This window comes from Galleria mellonella, unplaced genomic scaffold, assembly GCF_026898425.1.
Source record: "Galleria mellonella isolate WM207_F2 unplaced genomic scaffold, CSIRO_AGI_GalMel_v1 utg64, whole genome shotgun sequence".
NCBI lineage: Eukaryota > Metazoa > Arthropoda > Insecta > Lepidoptera > Pyralidae > Galleria > Galleria mellonella.
In genome coordinates this window covers 2,486,213-2,504,980 of record NW_026442133.1, presented here as the reverse complement: position 1 = coordinate 2,504,980, position 18,768 = coordinate 2,486,213, and the positions used below count along the sequence as shown (strand labels likewise).

The following is an 18,768-nucleotide window of genomic DNA, read 5'->3' as shown; positions in this document are numbered from 1 at the left end:
GATAAACACTATACATGCATTCCTATATATAAATCTCCCGCGGTTGTTTGAATTTCTGACCGCTTGAATTGCTGATCTATTACAAAGCAACTATATAACCGATAACCATCTAGTAATTGTAACGAACAGTGGTTGCTAGAGTGGCTGCATAGTTGACAGTCATACCGCAATATATGTAGTAAGTAGTACTAATGTATATTGTATAGATACTGCATATCCCTTTCTCGATCTGATCAGTACATATATACTCATTAATGGATTGTCAAATTATAGTGGATGAATAGTAAACCTGATTCTATTATATTACAAAATATCTACAACATTAGCAGGAATCCCATGTCGAAAATTTATCTTCAACACTTTGGACAATACATTTTCGTTATATTCAAGCGTCTGAGTTATCCCTTTAAATTTTTGTTAATTTCTTTAAGGTAAGGTTACCCAAAACATAAACTATCCGCCAATTTGACCCATCAAATGTACTAAAACTTGAGGAAAAGAGTTTGTTGGTAATATTGATTAGCCGTCCTATTGTTAGCATTATACGTACCCAATTCGACCTCAAAGCTGTTTTCCATCATTAATAGTCATTAATAAATAATTCCTGATGAATTTCTCACCCCGAACTGATCAACTGATCTGGCTTAACTCTCAATCTCTCATCGTAAAACTATAGTGCAAACGAAATTACAATTCCATTTTCACTCATTTAAATAAACCTACCAAAACTTTGCACTAGACCATAATTTTGTTATTTTCTATATTTATGCATACCTGACTTGATAATGTAAAAACTTTTGTGCCGAGTTAATCCACCGCTGTGTTCAATTACCCTGTCACGAAGCCTTCGTGACCAGAATGCGTGCAAACATACACCATTGTTCCACCCGGATTTGCCTGTTTGATCGACGACATTACTGGCTGCTGAATCAACTCGGCTCTAGTTATTTGTTGAACGAAAATATGACGTAGCAATAATTCTATGCTCTGTGTTTCCACTCTCAGAAGTTGACTCCTTTATCAGTTGAGAGAGAACATAAAAATATACATGAAAATCTTTGACATTATATTTGTGTTTAATATTAATTAATCAGGTCTTCTCAGCCCTTTAGGAGGGTTAGGTAGAAGCCCCGGAGCGAATCTCTTTGCCGCAACTTCAACTCTGGGGGCAACTACCCCCGAGTCACTGGAACTATACCTTGCAAGGAAGCGAACCGTGTTCTCCTAAACGGTGTTGGATATCCTCCTCTCTTTTTCTCACCTTGAATAGTAAAGGATATGCATATATATATATATATATATATATATATACATGCATATATATTTTTACAGCGCCAACCATAGTTTCAAACTGAGCAGAAAAAGAAGACTACAATTTTTATTTCAATCTCACGTGACAAACTATGAGCCTATTGCTGTCTTTCGAATAATATTAATTCCTTTGTTGTGTTTTTAATTATCATTGTTGACATCGGCCAAATTTGATCTCATGACCATCGGTGTCAGTAAGTCGGGGTAATTCATACACGTAAAATCTTACTTTGGCCGTAATTTAAAAATTGTTATATTTCTATTTATTGTTAATCAAAATAAAACACAAAATTTCTTGTATTCACATGTTTTCCATTATGTTATATTACACATAACACAAACGCAGAAATTCATCCCAACTTAAACATTGAGTAACATTGGAACATGTTATGTTTAATTAACGCAATTTCCGGGCATTAGTAAGTTAGTAAGTGAATACATATGGATAGATTAATTTCCAATATAAGGGATATTGAACATATTAACTATTTTATAACTAACTAGTGACCCGCCCCGTTTTTACTCGGCTTTTCGTAAATAATATGCAGCCAATGTTACTCGCTGATAATGTAGCTTTCTATAGGTGAAAGAGTTTTTAAAATCAGTTAAGTAGTTTTTAATTTTATCCATTATAAACAAATATATAAAAAAACCAATTCTTTTCTCTTTGTAATATTAATTCAGATTATTAATTACTCATTATCCTACAATGACCTTATTTCCAGTCTAAGTAAAAACGATGGATGAAAGATAAACATACGCAGCCCAATTAGGTAACGTAGAATGACAAAAAATATGCGAAGAGGCCAGAAAATCGCGCCAGTAACTGAGATATTGCGAATAAACTATCTTGATGCATATATCATAAAGAAGAATAAAAGCCACGATCTAAAAGAAAGCAATACAAATAATTGAATAGTAACATATACATATACTTCATAATATAAATTAAAGTACTCACGTCCTCTATGCCTTTATATGTCTGTGGATACGTCCTCGGGAATTCGTAACTTTTATTTTAGCACCTGGAACGATGTTAAAGACAACTTTTCCTGCCTTAATCGATCCACACGATTTTCGCCATCACACATTCATACATTGCGTATTTATATGTATATACTTCTTATGGGCTGAATCATAGTTGCAATAGATAGAGCTGAAGAGGCTTCTTTAAAAATTATTAAAAATATGTTTCACTTTAAAATATACAAAATTATCGTCTAGATTTCTTATCTTTAAATATTAACAAGTACCTAGCTTATTGTATTTCTTCCCTCTTATACTGGTCCCGTATTAGTATTAATATTGTTACAATAAATCTGTTATAGAACAAAATCTTTGCCGTGTGGTTAAGAGGCAGAATACTCCACCTCTTCCTTTCCAGTGGGTGTCGTAAGAAGCAACTAAGGAATTTTACTAGTCGAGAGATAGGCAGCAGCTTCCTTCTTAACATATCAGCAAAGTTTAACTGCGGTTGCCAGTCCGCCTGCCAAGCGTGGCAACTACTGGCAAAACCCCCCTTATGGGGGAAACCTATGTATATCATTATTATTGTCATCTTCATCAGAACAAAATCTGATAAATAACATAATAATTTATTTATTTACATATTTGTTGTATGAAATCCATTATTTAATGGATAAAAAGCTTAATAACACAATATTATATACCTATTATTTTACGTACAATACCTGTGTAATAACTGCAGGACGTAGCATTCCCTGCTTCCAACTGCAAACTGCACTTTGCATTTCATGTATGGTCGTTAGTAACACATTTTGCGGTCAATTTAAGTTCGCTTTAACTCTATTCCCCATTACATCCTACGGAATAAGGATTTATGGCACTGAAATAAAATTTATGAAACTATACTTAAATTGTGTAATTCGTGTAGGCACGTACATACCTAAGTACCGCTTTAATACAGGCTACTAAGTTTTCAAATGTTAAAATATATAATATGTTTGAATGTATGTTACTCATTTACGCTTCCCGTCACATCAGCGTTCTTTTCATCGCCAATATATCGTAAATGGGGCTTAGGGAAAAAGCACTTCATTGTAAGAGAAGAATGATCCTATGTCAAGCTCTATCCCAGACTGACTGGTCACTGTAATCATAGAAAACTATGAGGACTGTCAAAATAATTAAAAATTGTGTCCCACAAAAAAAGACTTCAATTATTACAAAACCAGTCATTTTGATCTAAAAACTAAACTGCTGTACTCATTAAAATTTCTATGAGGCCAATCTGTAAGTATATCTTTTCAAATAAAAAAGAATTTTCCAAATCGGTTTAGAAATTCTTTCTTTTTAAGTAAACGATTGAAAATATAAAAAATATTTACTAAGTAAGAGTAGACTGTCATGTCATAACTTCACGTCATGTGATATATAAATATAAAAATATACAAATCATTGCATAAACTGTACAATAAATCTCAAAGAATAACTACTATTTGGTAGTTATTTTGCACTTTTATTATGGCATTCTAACTAAAGTTATTTTTGCAATATAAACTGTGTTCGTTTTGTTAAAGTTGTTTTTTTTTTTGGACTACGATCTTAAATTATGTAATTTTACTAATAAGTTGGACTTATTAACAGCTAATATGATGATGATGATGAATTCAATACTCGTTTAGCAACTTTATTTAACGAACACTTTCTTGTAACTAAATATACTTAGTTACAGGTATATCTAATCAGTAAACATTAAGCCCAGTTTATACAGGAATGTGAACATTCCGATACAAACTTAGACCGCTAAATTCAACTCCGATAGCTATATTACAAAGATCAAATGCTCTAAAGTAATTATTCAAATGCACTAAAGCTATAAGCAATTAAGCGAATCGCTTAGAATTTCCAAGAGCTACATTCGCAATTTGCGTGCTTTAAGCTGATATTGGGAATACGGCTTTAAATATATCGACATTGAGTCGATTTTGGCTGATATAAAATGTATTAGGCCGAGTATTATGGTGTTAATAAACTGTTTTGCTGGTATTAAGCGACATGTAATCTAGAATAGCGATGAAACCGGTGACGGACGGTAATTTGTGAAATAACATTGTTATTTATTAAAGTCATTAATGTCGTCGATTAATTCACAGGATTGATAGAGGTATTTTAGCAGCAGATATCTAATAGGTAAACTTATATATTGTATATTAATATACCTATTATGCTATAAAGCGTACACGATACGACGCTCTGAATTTCTAACATATCTAGATATACAATACTATACTTGAGATTGTTGGCACTGGGTGGAGTATAGAATTTATCTCAAATTAAAAACAAATATCTTTTTATGTATGAGAGATGAAAATAATATAATATATTAAAGTAGCTGTCACATGATATAGGCAGCAAACAAGCATGCGACTCATCTGGTTATAAGTGATTACTGCCCGCATAGCCATCCGCAACATTAAATAATTTCGCAGGTGTATTAGCCCTAAAAAAAATTAAATTAACCTACTTTTGAGTTTTTGTTGATTGTTTTATAATTTTTTTTTTTTTTATACAACATAGAATGGCAAACAAGCTAGCGGCCCACATGATGGAAAGTGGTAACCGTCGCCTATAAACATGGACATAACAGAGTATACAGTTTCGCCCATGATACCCCCCATGCGTTGCCATTCCTGAGGACTCAAGTGTTATTCCTCTGTACCCAGTAAATTCACGCCATATCCCACCCTTCAAACCGAAACACAGCCATGCAAACACAACTGCTTCACGGTTGAAATACGAATGGGACAGAGGTACCCAAGCAATCGACTTTTGTACAAAGTCTCCCTCTGGTAAGAATAATTTAAATAAGAATAATTTGAAATAAAATTTCTAAATTTCTCAATTATCGTACCTATTTTCATCTCTGGCAACCTTAGGTCGAGACTAACTGAGAGTAGACAACCTGAGCACGTTGTATTAATTATAATTTCCCTCATCTTTGTTTGTTATTAAAAAACCTTAATATGCAAAAATCAGCAGCGAGATCTTAACCTATAGCTTGCTTCACAATAAGCATTAATTTTGTTCTGCGAAAAAAAACAGTAGCTTCAATCGTTAAATAATTTATACAGTACCAACACTGTCATGTTGGTGCTCTATGAAACCTACTGATTTCGAAAAAAATTATCAAAATCAATCCAAAATTGGTAATATAATCGCTTAAATTAATATATAAAACTAACTTTTAACCGCAACCTAGTCTGCATATTCAGAATATTATCACGGACTGAGATAAAAAAATAGCCTATGTTCAATATAGTAGGCGTGTACCAAATTTCATAGTAATTAGTTAAGCCGTTAAGGCGCTAAGAAGTAACAAATAAGCAAACTCAATTTTGTATTTATAATATTAGTAAGGATTCAGAACCTCCTATTATTTATTTATTCTTTATTGGACAATAAAACTTTGTACAAATTACGAGTTTAATGCCATATGGCATTCACTACCAACTAACCATTAGGTAAAAACAAAAAGCATATGAAGGGCAGATGTGGTAAAAAATATTTGACATAATTATAGTAGCATACTGAAATAATTATATATTATACATAAGAAATACATATACAACAACCTTTTCTTAGAAATCACTTATAAATATAACGCTTTGTAAACAAACGTTTCAATAAAGATTATTATATCTTTTGAATAAATATTTTATTAAATCACCGAGACGTTAAATGTAGGCTGTCTAAACTAGTTGGATAAAGTTCGGCAATAACCAAACTTGAAACTAGTGCATTCAGCTGGTGTCGCCTGCAAACTTCTTCAATAGTGGTCAGCTAGATAAAGTGCTTTGTACCGCGGACTATTGTTCTCTTACTTTATGTTACGCGCTTTATTACCAACGTCCGACAACCTTTGTACATAGACGTATTTAAGATGGGGGCCGGGTGGACCGTGCCCGCCCCATAATTATCCAATACACACCCCAGGACTTTTTTTTAAACACAGGATGTGAGAAAAATTTCGCAAATACGTGACTGGGAATACATATGCACTTTTTTGAAGGGACTGGGCCGCCCCTAACATATAATCTTAAATACGCCAATGCTGAAGGCTCAAGCTAGACTGGTCATATAGCTCGATAAACTGGCAATCGATGGGGAAGAAAAGTGTTTCAATGACAATCCCATACGGATAAACACAATGTAAGACGACCCCCACTAAATAGAGTGACGACCTCAAATGCATTATAGAGTCAGTAGATGCAAGTGGCTCAGGGCCGGGGGAAAGGGATTATTAGCAATGGAGATTCACAGCCCCATTGCTAGCAATATGCCCTATTAGGTCGACCTCCATATGGTTCCCCCTGGAAACCATCGTAAACAATTCTTGTTGAATTGTTGAAAATGACCTGCTTCATCCTCACCTATCATCCTTTACTGGTGCCCCACCGGTGTATACCGATAGCGCGGGTAGGGTCACCATTCCTTTATCACCCATTAAAAACTAGTGGCTCAGGGCCATTCCTTGTGGCAGTCTGTGGGTGAGTATTACGTTCAGCTGTGGACAAATAACGGCCGATTTAATTATGACGATGAAACAGTTAAATCAAATATAATATGACGATCGTGTCATTTGTCATAGAATAGGTACGTTTACAAATTTAATATTACAAACTTAGATTACGAAGATTTAGTTGTATTTGTATAGTATCTCTATACAAATACTTCGACTATGTATGCAAAAATAGAAATACTTATTACTCAGTAATAGATATATGGGAGAAATTATGATGTAAGTTTTAATTGATACAAAATTCTTATGAATATATTTGAAACAACAATATAACAAAATGGCGTTTTATTTTAAATATGTCAGCTACTAGCTAAGTATGAGTAAATTGTGTTTTTAACACTAGATGTTAAATCTATATTAAAGATTACAAATTAGATTATATATTTGTAAATTAAATTACAAGAATACAAAGTTTAAAATCTATTTTATCGGGAACTCTAAACAATTTTATCTCAATAAATCTAAATTATGTACAAAATAATTCCTAACTCCTGAATCAATTCAAAGTTACTGATCTTTACGATCCCTTTGAAGTAACCAGACTTATTTGAAAACATAACGACAAATTTAAATATACACAAATGTTACAGTAATAAATTAATATTTTAAATATTAGTCGTTGATATTCAAAGTTTAAAATTGATAATCATATACAAAAGTTACCATTAAAATTTCAATAAAAAAATAAATTGTCAGCTTAGGATTAAGAGAAAAACATAAGTGCTACTGATATACATATGCTGTAAGTGAGAAACTACATAGTTATATAGAAATTACAGGATTGTTCAAAAATAAACTTAAATATATTTACAGGGTTTATTTTTATTTTATTTATTTATTCTCTATTAATCATATTACAAAAAAAATTGTACAAAAGGCGGACTTAATGCTATATAATATAACATTCTCTCTCAGTCAACCTTTGGCAAAACATAAACGTAATTATAAGGTGGAAAATAAAAAAAAATATTGTAAGTAAACAGTTACAGACGTATCCATATTTACTTACAAATTATATAACACATACAGTGGAAAACTACAGCACATTATGATCATATAAATATACTTACATAAATACATTAAACATATATTAGTTACATATACAAATAATTATCATAAAAACACATACAAATACATACTCATACAAATACATACTAAAAAAATATATATCATAAAAACACATACAAATAATACATACAAGTTGTATAAAAAAAATATATACTATAATACTAATAAAGCAATAATAGAGATCAAATGTGATGATGATGATGATGAACTGCTTTCACAGCTTCTTAATAAGAGATTCATAGACTTTTCTTAAAGGTAAATTTGGTAGACACTTGTCTTATATTAATATGTAGTGCATTCCAGACTCGTGAGGCCTCGAGAGAGCAAGAATTAGAAAGAAAAGCAGAAGGGTTCATGTATACTATATGACTTTCTTTATTCCATCTTTAGATTCCATTTTAATTTTGAGGTACCTGAACAGAGTTGGACCTTTGGTACTGTTAGAATCGTTACATCATTCCTAGTGATATTAGCTGTGTATTTTTCAAATATTTCTTTATTGACAAGACAATCGATATTTTACATTTGGCAGAACAAAATAAACATATTTAGACACACTTGACACAAACCAATCATTATAAAAGAGTGCAAAATTATATTAAATACAATGCCTTTTTCTCCCTAATTATGTATCTGGAGTTTTTTAAATATTAATGATATTGTATTGAATGTTAGCGTATACATAAATAAATCTTCAATACAGGACTTATACAAAATTTGGAAATACCAAATAGAATCAAATAATAGGTGATTCGGAAGCGAAATTGCTGCTACGCACCCCCTTAATGCATAATTCATGTTCTGACACCCACCATCGTCCGTTACTGGACTAAAGGGAGTAAATTGACCGTGAATCGACACTTGTCTACCTTCCATTTGCAATATTGAAACAAGATATTAATTATAAATGATGCTTTATACCCCTTTTTGAATTATTTGATATCTAGTAACCTAAAATAACTTTATCCCTGTGCCAAATACCTAGGGATCTCAGTCCCTTTATTATTTATTAGTTTTGGCGTCCTAATCAACGATTTTATAATTGGCCATAATACGGCACGAATTCGTACAATTTTATCGTCACGATAAAATCGTACATCACGTAGTAAAAGTATTTATAATAAGACAGTAAAATGTCTGTATGCAATGATATAGAGACAGGGGGAAGGGAAAGTTAGAAACGGAGATTAACCCCACTGCCAGGGGGGAAAGGGGTTGTTAGCAATGGAGTTTAACAGCCCCATTGCTAGTAATATGCCCTATCAGGTCGACCTCCACGTGGTTTCCCCTGGAAACCATCGTGAACAATTCTTGTTGAATTCGTCACGATGGGCTAACTGGCCTGCTTCATCCTCACCTATCATCTTTCACTGGTGCCCCGCCAGTGTATATATATATATATGCCGATAGCGCGGGTGGGATTACCATTCCATTATCACCCATAAAAAAACCCACTACCAGCGATATACTCTCAAGTTAACCTTTATGCCCCCCTCCCCCTCCCCCCGGGAAACCAACGAAATTAATTCCTGATTAATTCATCACAATAAGCCAACTGACCTGCTTTTATAGTCACCTATAATCCTTCACTACTGCCCTGCCAACTTACAGCAATAGCACAAGCCATCAGGCCATGTTACTGTTCCATTATCATTCATTAAAAAAAATTGTATAGACACGTTAGCTTTAAAATTGAACCTACTGAGACTTCGATTAAAAAAAAATCGGACCCACTTTTCCTGGCTCTTTAAGCTGAGAATTTGTGTGTGAGTATCTTAATAGCATATTTAGAATTTTTTTTAAATTTTATTTACCCAAAGTTAAACTCAGTCACGCATATTTGTTGCTCTTTGTCAAATTTTCTGTATAATTTCATTAAATGCCATAATAGAAAATGGCGACGAAACGCGCGAATAATGTGCTCCGAAATTACAGAAAGGAGATTTTATTCAATTACTTAACGTCTCTTTGATTGCTCATCTGTTTGTTTTAAGACACAAAAGTACGAGTATAAGTTAGATATTTTAATATGTTCATTAGTACTCGAATGTACATATTTTTTTTTACTTTTATACACTTAGGTACTATTTGGGATGGAGGAGAATATAGTTACCTACTGTTTATAGTACTACGTTTATGCCAAATTTCATGACAATTGGTCAAGCCTTGACGGTTTGACTAATTGTCATCAGCGCTAATAAGTAACATATATGTACACATTTTCACATTTATAATATTAATAAAGAACAAAGGATTCTTAGTAAGGATGGAAATTCACATTAAACCATTAAGTTTGTTGAGCAATAGCTACAAACTTCGTAATATATTTCGTTATGATAACATCACAAAGATTGTCGCGTGACTTCTTCGAAAATTTAAATAAGAAATGTATTTCATAGATTAATAAATAATTTACACCGGGCACGAATGTACATTTATATTATTCATCTAATTTTCCACCTTGTTTTTCAAGCAACGAACATATATTTTGTGATATATAGCAGATTCATTTCTTTTGATATTGTGGTTATATTAATCTAATAAATGTGATAAGTACATTATTGACTCGCTTTCCGATAATTGCGGGATCAATCCCGGTACAATACAAATACTTATATTCATGAGTTATCTGTTTTTTTTTCTAATACTTAGAATGACAAACGAGCTGATAAAAAAATGAGAGAGAATACGTATAGAACATAACATCTTTATGGGATGGAGGCATTATGGAATACGAGTACATTGTCTACTGCTCACGGTACGGCCAATGTATGAGGAGTACTGTTATGTATTTACTCTACCATACCATACACATACAAATATATTGTTATATATATACATAACTCCGCACCCTGTAATTTTACTGCATCCTACCCTTCAAACTTTGAAACTGAAACACAGCTGTGCAAAGACATCTGCTTCATGGCCAGAACGAGGGTGTTTGTATCGATCTGAGGGATTTGTATGTGTATGGTATGGTGAAGTAATTCAAGCATCAAAAGGTAACAAACAAATTCACTTACACATTTAAAATATTAGTCAGAATTACAAATAGAATAAAGATTAAGTATTTGATATTAAGCATTGTGACTGCCAACCTACAATAACGGTACCATCCCCTAATCTAATCGCAAAATATTTATGCAAACCTGAAAGTAGGTCACGACGGTCAGACTTATCTCGGACTCCGTGTCATCTCTCTAGTGTAAATAAGCTGTAAAACAGTTACAGCCTTACGGCCGTCTCGAAATTCGTTTTACCAGTTTATTGCTAATGTTACAACCTTTTAAGATTCCGCACTTAAACAGAATCCCTAGTAAGACTTAGTGTCCTCAGTAGAGGACTCTTGTAGCTGTTTCTATTATCTGTTCTATCCCTTTACAGTAATGTTACACACCTACACAATCAAAGGTCAAGTACGAGTGGGTCTAATGTCCTTGTATTTACAGATTTTTGAAATAAAAATATAAATTTCAGCGCGGTTTCAGAAATGTTTGCTCCAATGAACGCCCATATTATAAAATAAGCTTCCTGACGAGGTTTTTCCAAGAGATTACAGAATGTGCTTCTTCAAAAAAATGGGTAAATAGATTTCTTCAGGGTCGCCAACACAAGCATAATGCCCCTGGTATTATAGGCGTGTAGAAGATACAGTAACCGCTTACCATCAGATGGGCCGTATGCTTGTTTACCATCTCAGTGATATAAAAAAATTGTTAATTTAGCTCTTTAAGAAGACGTTTTATATCTAAAACAGTTACTCGCCATCATCATCATTTTAACCTAATTTAATATATAAAAAATCGTCATTATGGTCAAATCGAATGCTTGATAAAATTCTTACTAATATTATAAAAGTGAGTTTGTTTATTACATTATAACGTCTTAACAGCTTCACCAATTACTATGAAATTTGGTATGCATGTACTATATGGAATAGAGAAGGATATTAACTACTTTTTATCCCAAATAGCCGAATAGTAACCATATCCTGGTTACGCGGTTAATTCTCCCTTAAAAACTAGTGTTATATAAAGTGTTATTAAAAAAAACGTAACAATCTTTAAAAAAAAATGTAAATATTTTAAAAAAATTACCACGTCTAATAAAAAATTATGCATTGCTGCGATGTTGGAGGACAAGCTGGTAATTAGTTAATAGCGCCGGCAGATGGCGCCTACATCAGCGTTAATGAAGTTTAAAAATGTGGTACCGCAATTTATTATCTGATAATATTACCACGGTGTCATATGTAGGAACATACTCAGCCTTTGGCACTCAGCGAGAGATGTGGAATCGAATCTTGTTGAATCGAGGTGCCGGTAGCTTAAATTCAACCTAATATTGCAAGTTCGAATGCAGAGTTGCGCATTTTAAACTATTTAAAGCAAGTCTAGAGCATACTGTGGCTACATATGTATATGGCAATGGCAAACATTATATACTTATAGGTAGGTATGTAAATTTTAATAAAAATACGTTACTCTACTAAAAACTGTCTGGTTTATCCTGTAGTATGGCAGTTAGTAGGAATATAAGTTATGTGATATAAATAAATAACACATTATTGACAAAATATTTATTCATATTTTTGTGAAGATTTAACTTTTTAAAAGTTTCCTCTTAAAATTATCTTTTTTTTTTTTATTCAAAAAGCGGAACTTTCGAAACGTTCCACCAAAATCTGGAACGTCTGTCAATGATTATATATATATATATATATATATATATATATATATATATATATATATATATATATATATATATATATATATCTCCATATTTTTATTTCATAATAAATAGTCATATTTAACGAAACATCACGTTTCCATCCACATTATATTATAATATAATATACCCAATAAAACTAATCTAAAATATGTCTCAAAAGATATTATATTTGTGCCATGTTATATACAAATATTTTGGTGCAAAGAACAGAATAAAAGAGTTTTTTATAACTAAAACAAATTAATAAACTGTATTTCCCACACAGTTTCCATACGCTTATACGCTCCAGGGACATATTAATACTCAGATATGTTGAATAAATCTCATCACGTTCCTTTCATGCATTTATTGGCAATAAGAACAACAAAGCCGAATTGGCATGAAACTGGCTTTCAAATAGTCGCAATGCTACATTGTATTTTATCGCCATGATAGGATTCTCGCCTTCCTTATTTGTCACAATGGAATCTACACAAAGGAAGCTTGCATTAAGAGATTTTTCATTCAGAACGACGGAAGAATTATAGGGAATGCATTGGAAATGTTTTACTTGTTTATTTTGATTATGACGATTGAATTCTGTGAAATATCTTTTTGAAAAGAATTGTCGCCCAAGACAATCAGTTAAATTATTATTATACATTGAATATTTTGGCACTGTATGTTTGTTTTTTACCTTTATTCACTTGTCATTCTACAGATATAGTTGAAAACAAAATCATTGACATTTTCTTTACAGAGTAGTCTACCAGTAATACCGACCATTTAGCGTAACGAACGTAAATAAGCTCGTTTCATCGTTAATAACGCGAACACTAAATTCGTGATTTCATCCGAATCGCTTATATTCAAAATTAACAACATGATTATTGTGATATTTATATTGAAGCATTAATTAGTAACTAATTATTATAATATACAATTCGAAATTACACCTAATTTAAAGTAACTAAATTAATTAATTATCATGTAAAATTTTCGACCCATGTTTTTGTGGGAAAAACTATGTGTTTTACTAATAGAACGACAATAGCACTTTATTATAGATTTTTAGAGAAACCTTATAGAAATAACTAAAAAAAATTATACATGATGATAGCTATCTTCTGTCTGTAATACCGAAATGTAACGTAAGCCTTTTCCAAAAATAATCTTCAAGTACCTACTTCGTTTTACAGTTAATTTAATCTATGTGACTAATGAATAATATTTTATTCTACAGAGAATACATTTACCGTGGTGGTGGAGAAGGACGGACGAGGACTGGGGATGTCCGTATGCGGGGGTGGGGGCCTGGTGAAAATACGAAGGCTGTACCCCCCACAGCCAGCGTGGAGGACCGGCCGCCTCGCACCGAGAGATCTTCTCCTCTCAGCTAACGGAGTGCCCCTCGCCGGGCTAAGTACATACGTAAGTGGCTTTTAATGGTTAATAAAATGAGGCTTGTATCCGTATTATGTAATAAATATTGTTCTTCCATTTTCTCGGAAGCTACTTCATTATTAAACAAAAATAATACGTGAATCGACTGTTTTCGGTACCTTTACGAAATAACACTAACAACTCCCAAATTTAATTGATATTGAAAATATTGAAATTTCTAAATAATTATATATTACATTTATTTTCAAACGCGATAATAATTAAAATTGATGGACAGTTGTCGAGGCTGTTCAATTGTCGTTGTCTAACTTTTAAGTGTCTAACTTTACAAACTGCAATGTAACTTTTAATATGTATTAAGGTTTTATGTTTCTTTGATTATTTTATTGTTTCCTTGTAAATTGGAGAAAGACACTATTTAAGTATCTGCTGAAACAGGAATTTACAATGACATTTGTTTAAAGAAGTACATATTTTTAAATCACATGGAAAACGCTCAACTTTGCCTCTTCCATTAAAAATTACTCAGTCAAAAATTGTTCAGGATCTACATGGTTTTTTTGTTTGATAGGTGAAAATGATATGGTAACCCCGCCTGCGCTAACGGAATACGCTGGCGAAGCACCAGTGAAGGGTGATAGATGGGAATGAAAACAGGCCAGTTAGCCCATCATGATGAATTCATCAGGAATTAACCATGATAGTTTCCAGAGTGAACCGCGAGGAAGTCGCCCTGGTTGGGTATATTGCTAGCAATGGGATCCTCAGTCTCCATTACTAACAATCCCTTTCCCCCTAGTGTCTACATGGGTATTATTATTGTATAGGTCTAATTAAAAAATAGTCCTAAAAGTTGATAAGATAAACAAGATTAATCTATTTTGTATGGTTTAAAGTGCAATATTAAAATCGTGCCATTAAATCATTCTTAGAATTTTACTACAATATTCTTTGTCTGTTTGATAACAATGTAACATTGTTATTAATGCATATTATTTACAATGGAATCTATTCAAAGATTTATGCTATTTACAAAGTTACGATTATTACAATGTGAGAATCATATAACATGCCAAATATCACAACCGTTTAAAACCTGATGTGTGAATTACGATAGAAAGTACATACATACATACATACATATATATCTGTCACGCCTGTCTCCCATTAGGGTAGGCAGAAACAATAGAAAGTATTCAATATGATAATCTAGAATAAAACTGTGTATCAAAAAAATTATCGAACCCATTGAACTATTTAACGACTAAGTCACAAACATCTAAATATCTCGATAAACTTTCACATTTTTGTAACATCAGTGACTCATTACAGTATATATATATACAAAATAAATCTGTAAATTTATAAAGCTATTGAAGGACCTTATAACCGACTTCAAAAAGTAGAAGATTTTCAATTCGGTTCTTTTTTTTATCTAAAAGAATATACGTACAGATTGATTCAATAGAAATTTTATCAAATTCGGTTTAGTAGACATAATCTTTATTATAATATCAAAAAGTTTACAATGTCTTGTATAGCTTAAGAATAACCTATCAGAGATTCCGTTTTGTCGCGATTTGCTTCACTGCATTATGGATAAATAAAATACTTTCTCTATGACTGTACTTATAATATATATGTATATACATATCTGTCACACCTCATGATAATAAAATTTACCTATTATCCTCTACAGTTTATAGTGTAATAAGTCCTTAAGAAATAAGGTCCATTCATCTCTGTTCTATACCTACAGATTATATAGAGTACCCTCTTAATTGGGGAAAGAAGTTGCGACCCCTCCCATCCTTTTATAACTCGCAGCCTTTTACAAGTTTATCATGGAACGGCGTGTCGTGACTAACGAAAATAAACATTAAGTCATATTAAAAATGCTATTTGTTGTCATAGCACTTTCCACGGGCCGGGACTAGGTTATAAACGTAAAAATTTTATGAAAACACCAACATTGCACGCGTCAGGGTCGGGTCGAAATGTAATAAACTGTACAATGTGTCCCACACAGCCGTATAAAAATATGTTTAGACAGCTTTACTGTTCAGTTCACACATTTTAACACTGTGACACGAGTTTGGTATGAGTTAGAACAGGCCAGGAATTATTTCATTTGTACACTACTCATGTACACACACAAATGAAATATCCACTTCGTAACATATTTTTATATACTAATATCTACTATACTTCAAAACTCATCTTCTATATAATTCAAAAAATCTATCTATTTTGGTGATAAAAACTATCGCCCCTAAAATGTCCTAAAATTCCTGTCCCTGACAAGAATCAATAGCGACCTCTAAAAACTGGGCGGGCACAATGTCACAAGGTCGCAGTGCCATGGATCTATACAGCCCAAAATCGGCACGAACAATGAATTAAATAATGTAAGGTGTTTTTTTTTTTTCTATATAAAAACTGCGATCATTCAAACAAAAATAATATTGACTAGATATTTTATTTTTAAAAACAAATTAAACGAGTGTTTGTTTCATAACAAAGAATACGATTTTTCTTTACGAAATAAAATAGCAGCTCCAATCGTCACCAGATTAATATTAAGCCAATATGGAAGTGAATTCTCTCTGTGTCTGTGATTGGACCACAGGTTTCGAATTAGTGACATAATTCCCTACATACACACAAAAAAATATAGATAAATCGAAAACATCCTTTCTTAAAAGCTCCCTGAGCACAAATATGATTGTATAAATAGGTACTGTAGTTTGTTATGAAGTAAAGAAGACTATAGAATATTATAGATAATATCCAAATCAATTTATGAACTTACTAAGCTGGTGTAGGTATCACTTTTAATATCAGCAAAATGTTAACAAACAAACATCCAAACATCACATTTACAATATTAACACGATACTATAATATTGAGTTTAAAAAAAATAAGCCAAAATTTACTTTTAACATTTTAGCACTATAAAAGTGACTTACCATTAATATTTCTCAAGGCACGAAATGAGGTTTTAATGTAATGCATAATAGCAAACCGGGTAGAAAGTGTTGTGGGAGATTAATATGTTTGCTAAAACAATGTGATATGAAAATTTCCGAACAGACTATGGGATAATTCGCATTCTCACAGCCTTTGCGTATCGCTGGCTTTTTATTACATATTGCGATCGGTTTAAAAAGGTCACAAATTGTTAGCGGATATAGATTAAAAAAGAAATGATAATTAAAAGCTTCCTTTGTGACAAATTCAATGATGCTGAATCAACTGTAAAGACCCTATAGGTTTTGATCACGCGTTATTTACTATAAGTTTAGTGTGTTTAATGAACCATAAATTTTATTTAGAAACTTGAATTTTTACAGAACTTCAGAAGGTTAAAAATAATGCAATTCTATAACAATAATTCACGCCAATAACCTGAGCAAATGTAGAACTCCCCTTTTTGATGTGGCTAAAACAGATAAACAAACATACAGAAACATTATGGTACGGCTCTATGAAATTTCCGCTTTAATCATTTTACAACCTAAACAACCCTAAAATCACAAATTACCGGCAGCAACTCAGCAAAATTACCACGTCCCCAGTATAAATCAGAACAATATCAATTATATAATATTATCAACACAACACTTTCCAACGGTCCAGGGAATTCAATATTTATAATAAATAAATGGGCCATTAACTCAATTTCGTTTCGGAAATTCAATTATTTCCCTTATAATTTTCTCTTTGACGTCCGTCGGCGCCGCGGGGTGTGGGCTGTTAAACTGATTCGAGCGATGTACGAGTACGCTACGACACAACAAACATCCTTTTGTGAAACGCTGACCTCATTCGCATATAATTAATTAATTTTCTTTTGTTATACCTAGTATCGAATTTTCATATTGCCAGTATATGGTTTTAATAAAATGTAATGTGTAAAAACGAAGTTTATACACTTTTATAGAATACTGACTGTATGCCGCGGCTCAGAATGTAAAATGTGTTATAATACAAAATTGGTACAACACTATATTTCGTCTCAAAGCTTAGATTGGCAAATGATCTATCAAACGAGCTCACTGTATATATAATATATATATATATATATATATATATATATATATATATATATATATATATATATATATATATATATATATATATATATATATATATATATATATATATATATATATAGTTTTTCTGAATACAATATAAGCCATCTTACTTACTTATAATGCAGTATTCTTACTTACTTGTAATGTTTTTGAAGTCAGTTAAAGAGTTTTTGAATTCACCCATTATCCTCCCATCTTTCCTCTTTGCAATATTAGTTTAGATTACTAAATTCCATTCAAATTCATTCAGTAGATTTTGCGCAAAAAGTAACAAATCTACCCATACATAGTCGTGTATATATATATATATATATATATATATATATATATATATATATATATATATATATATATATATATATATATATATATATATATCAGTAAGACTATAGGCAATTATTATTAAAAACAAACAATATTAATCTATATTCAATTTGACCACAGACCCTAACAATCAACAAAAAAGTATATATGCGTATGTGTGTCAAATACATGGTGGTGAGTGTACTGTTTTGTATTGATTTAATGTATTTTTATGCATAATTAAAAAAAAATTAGCATTCTGCTCTATATAAATTACATGTGTGTCAAACTCCTGCAATCCGCGCAATTTTCGTAAAAAGGGGTTCAAAGTT

General features: G+C 31.9%; 1 protein-coding gene across 5 annotated transcripts in view; it reads left to right on the top strand.

Annotated features, from left to right (window-relative positions):
* The window catches only part of LOC113512452 (uncharacterized), a 140,763-nt gene that overhangs the window by 97,905 nt on the left and 24,090 nt on the right, over positions 1–18,768 (top strand). For all 5 annotated transcript variants that reach the window (XM_026896342.3, XM_031907093.2, XM_031907092.2 and 2 more), the window contains exon 4: positions 13,875–14,062. In XM_026896342.3, coding sequence (XP_026752143.3) covers positions 13,875–14,062 — 188 coding nt within the window. The remainder of the gene's footprint in view (positions 1–13,874; positions 14,063–18,768) is intronic.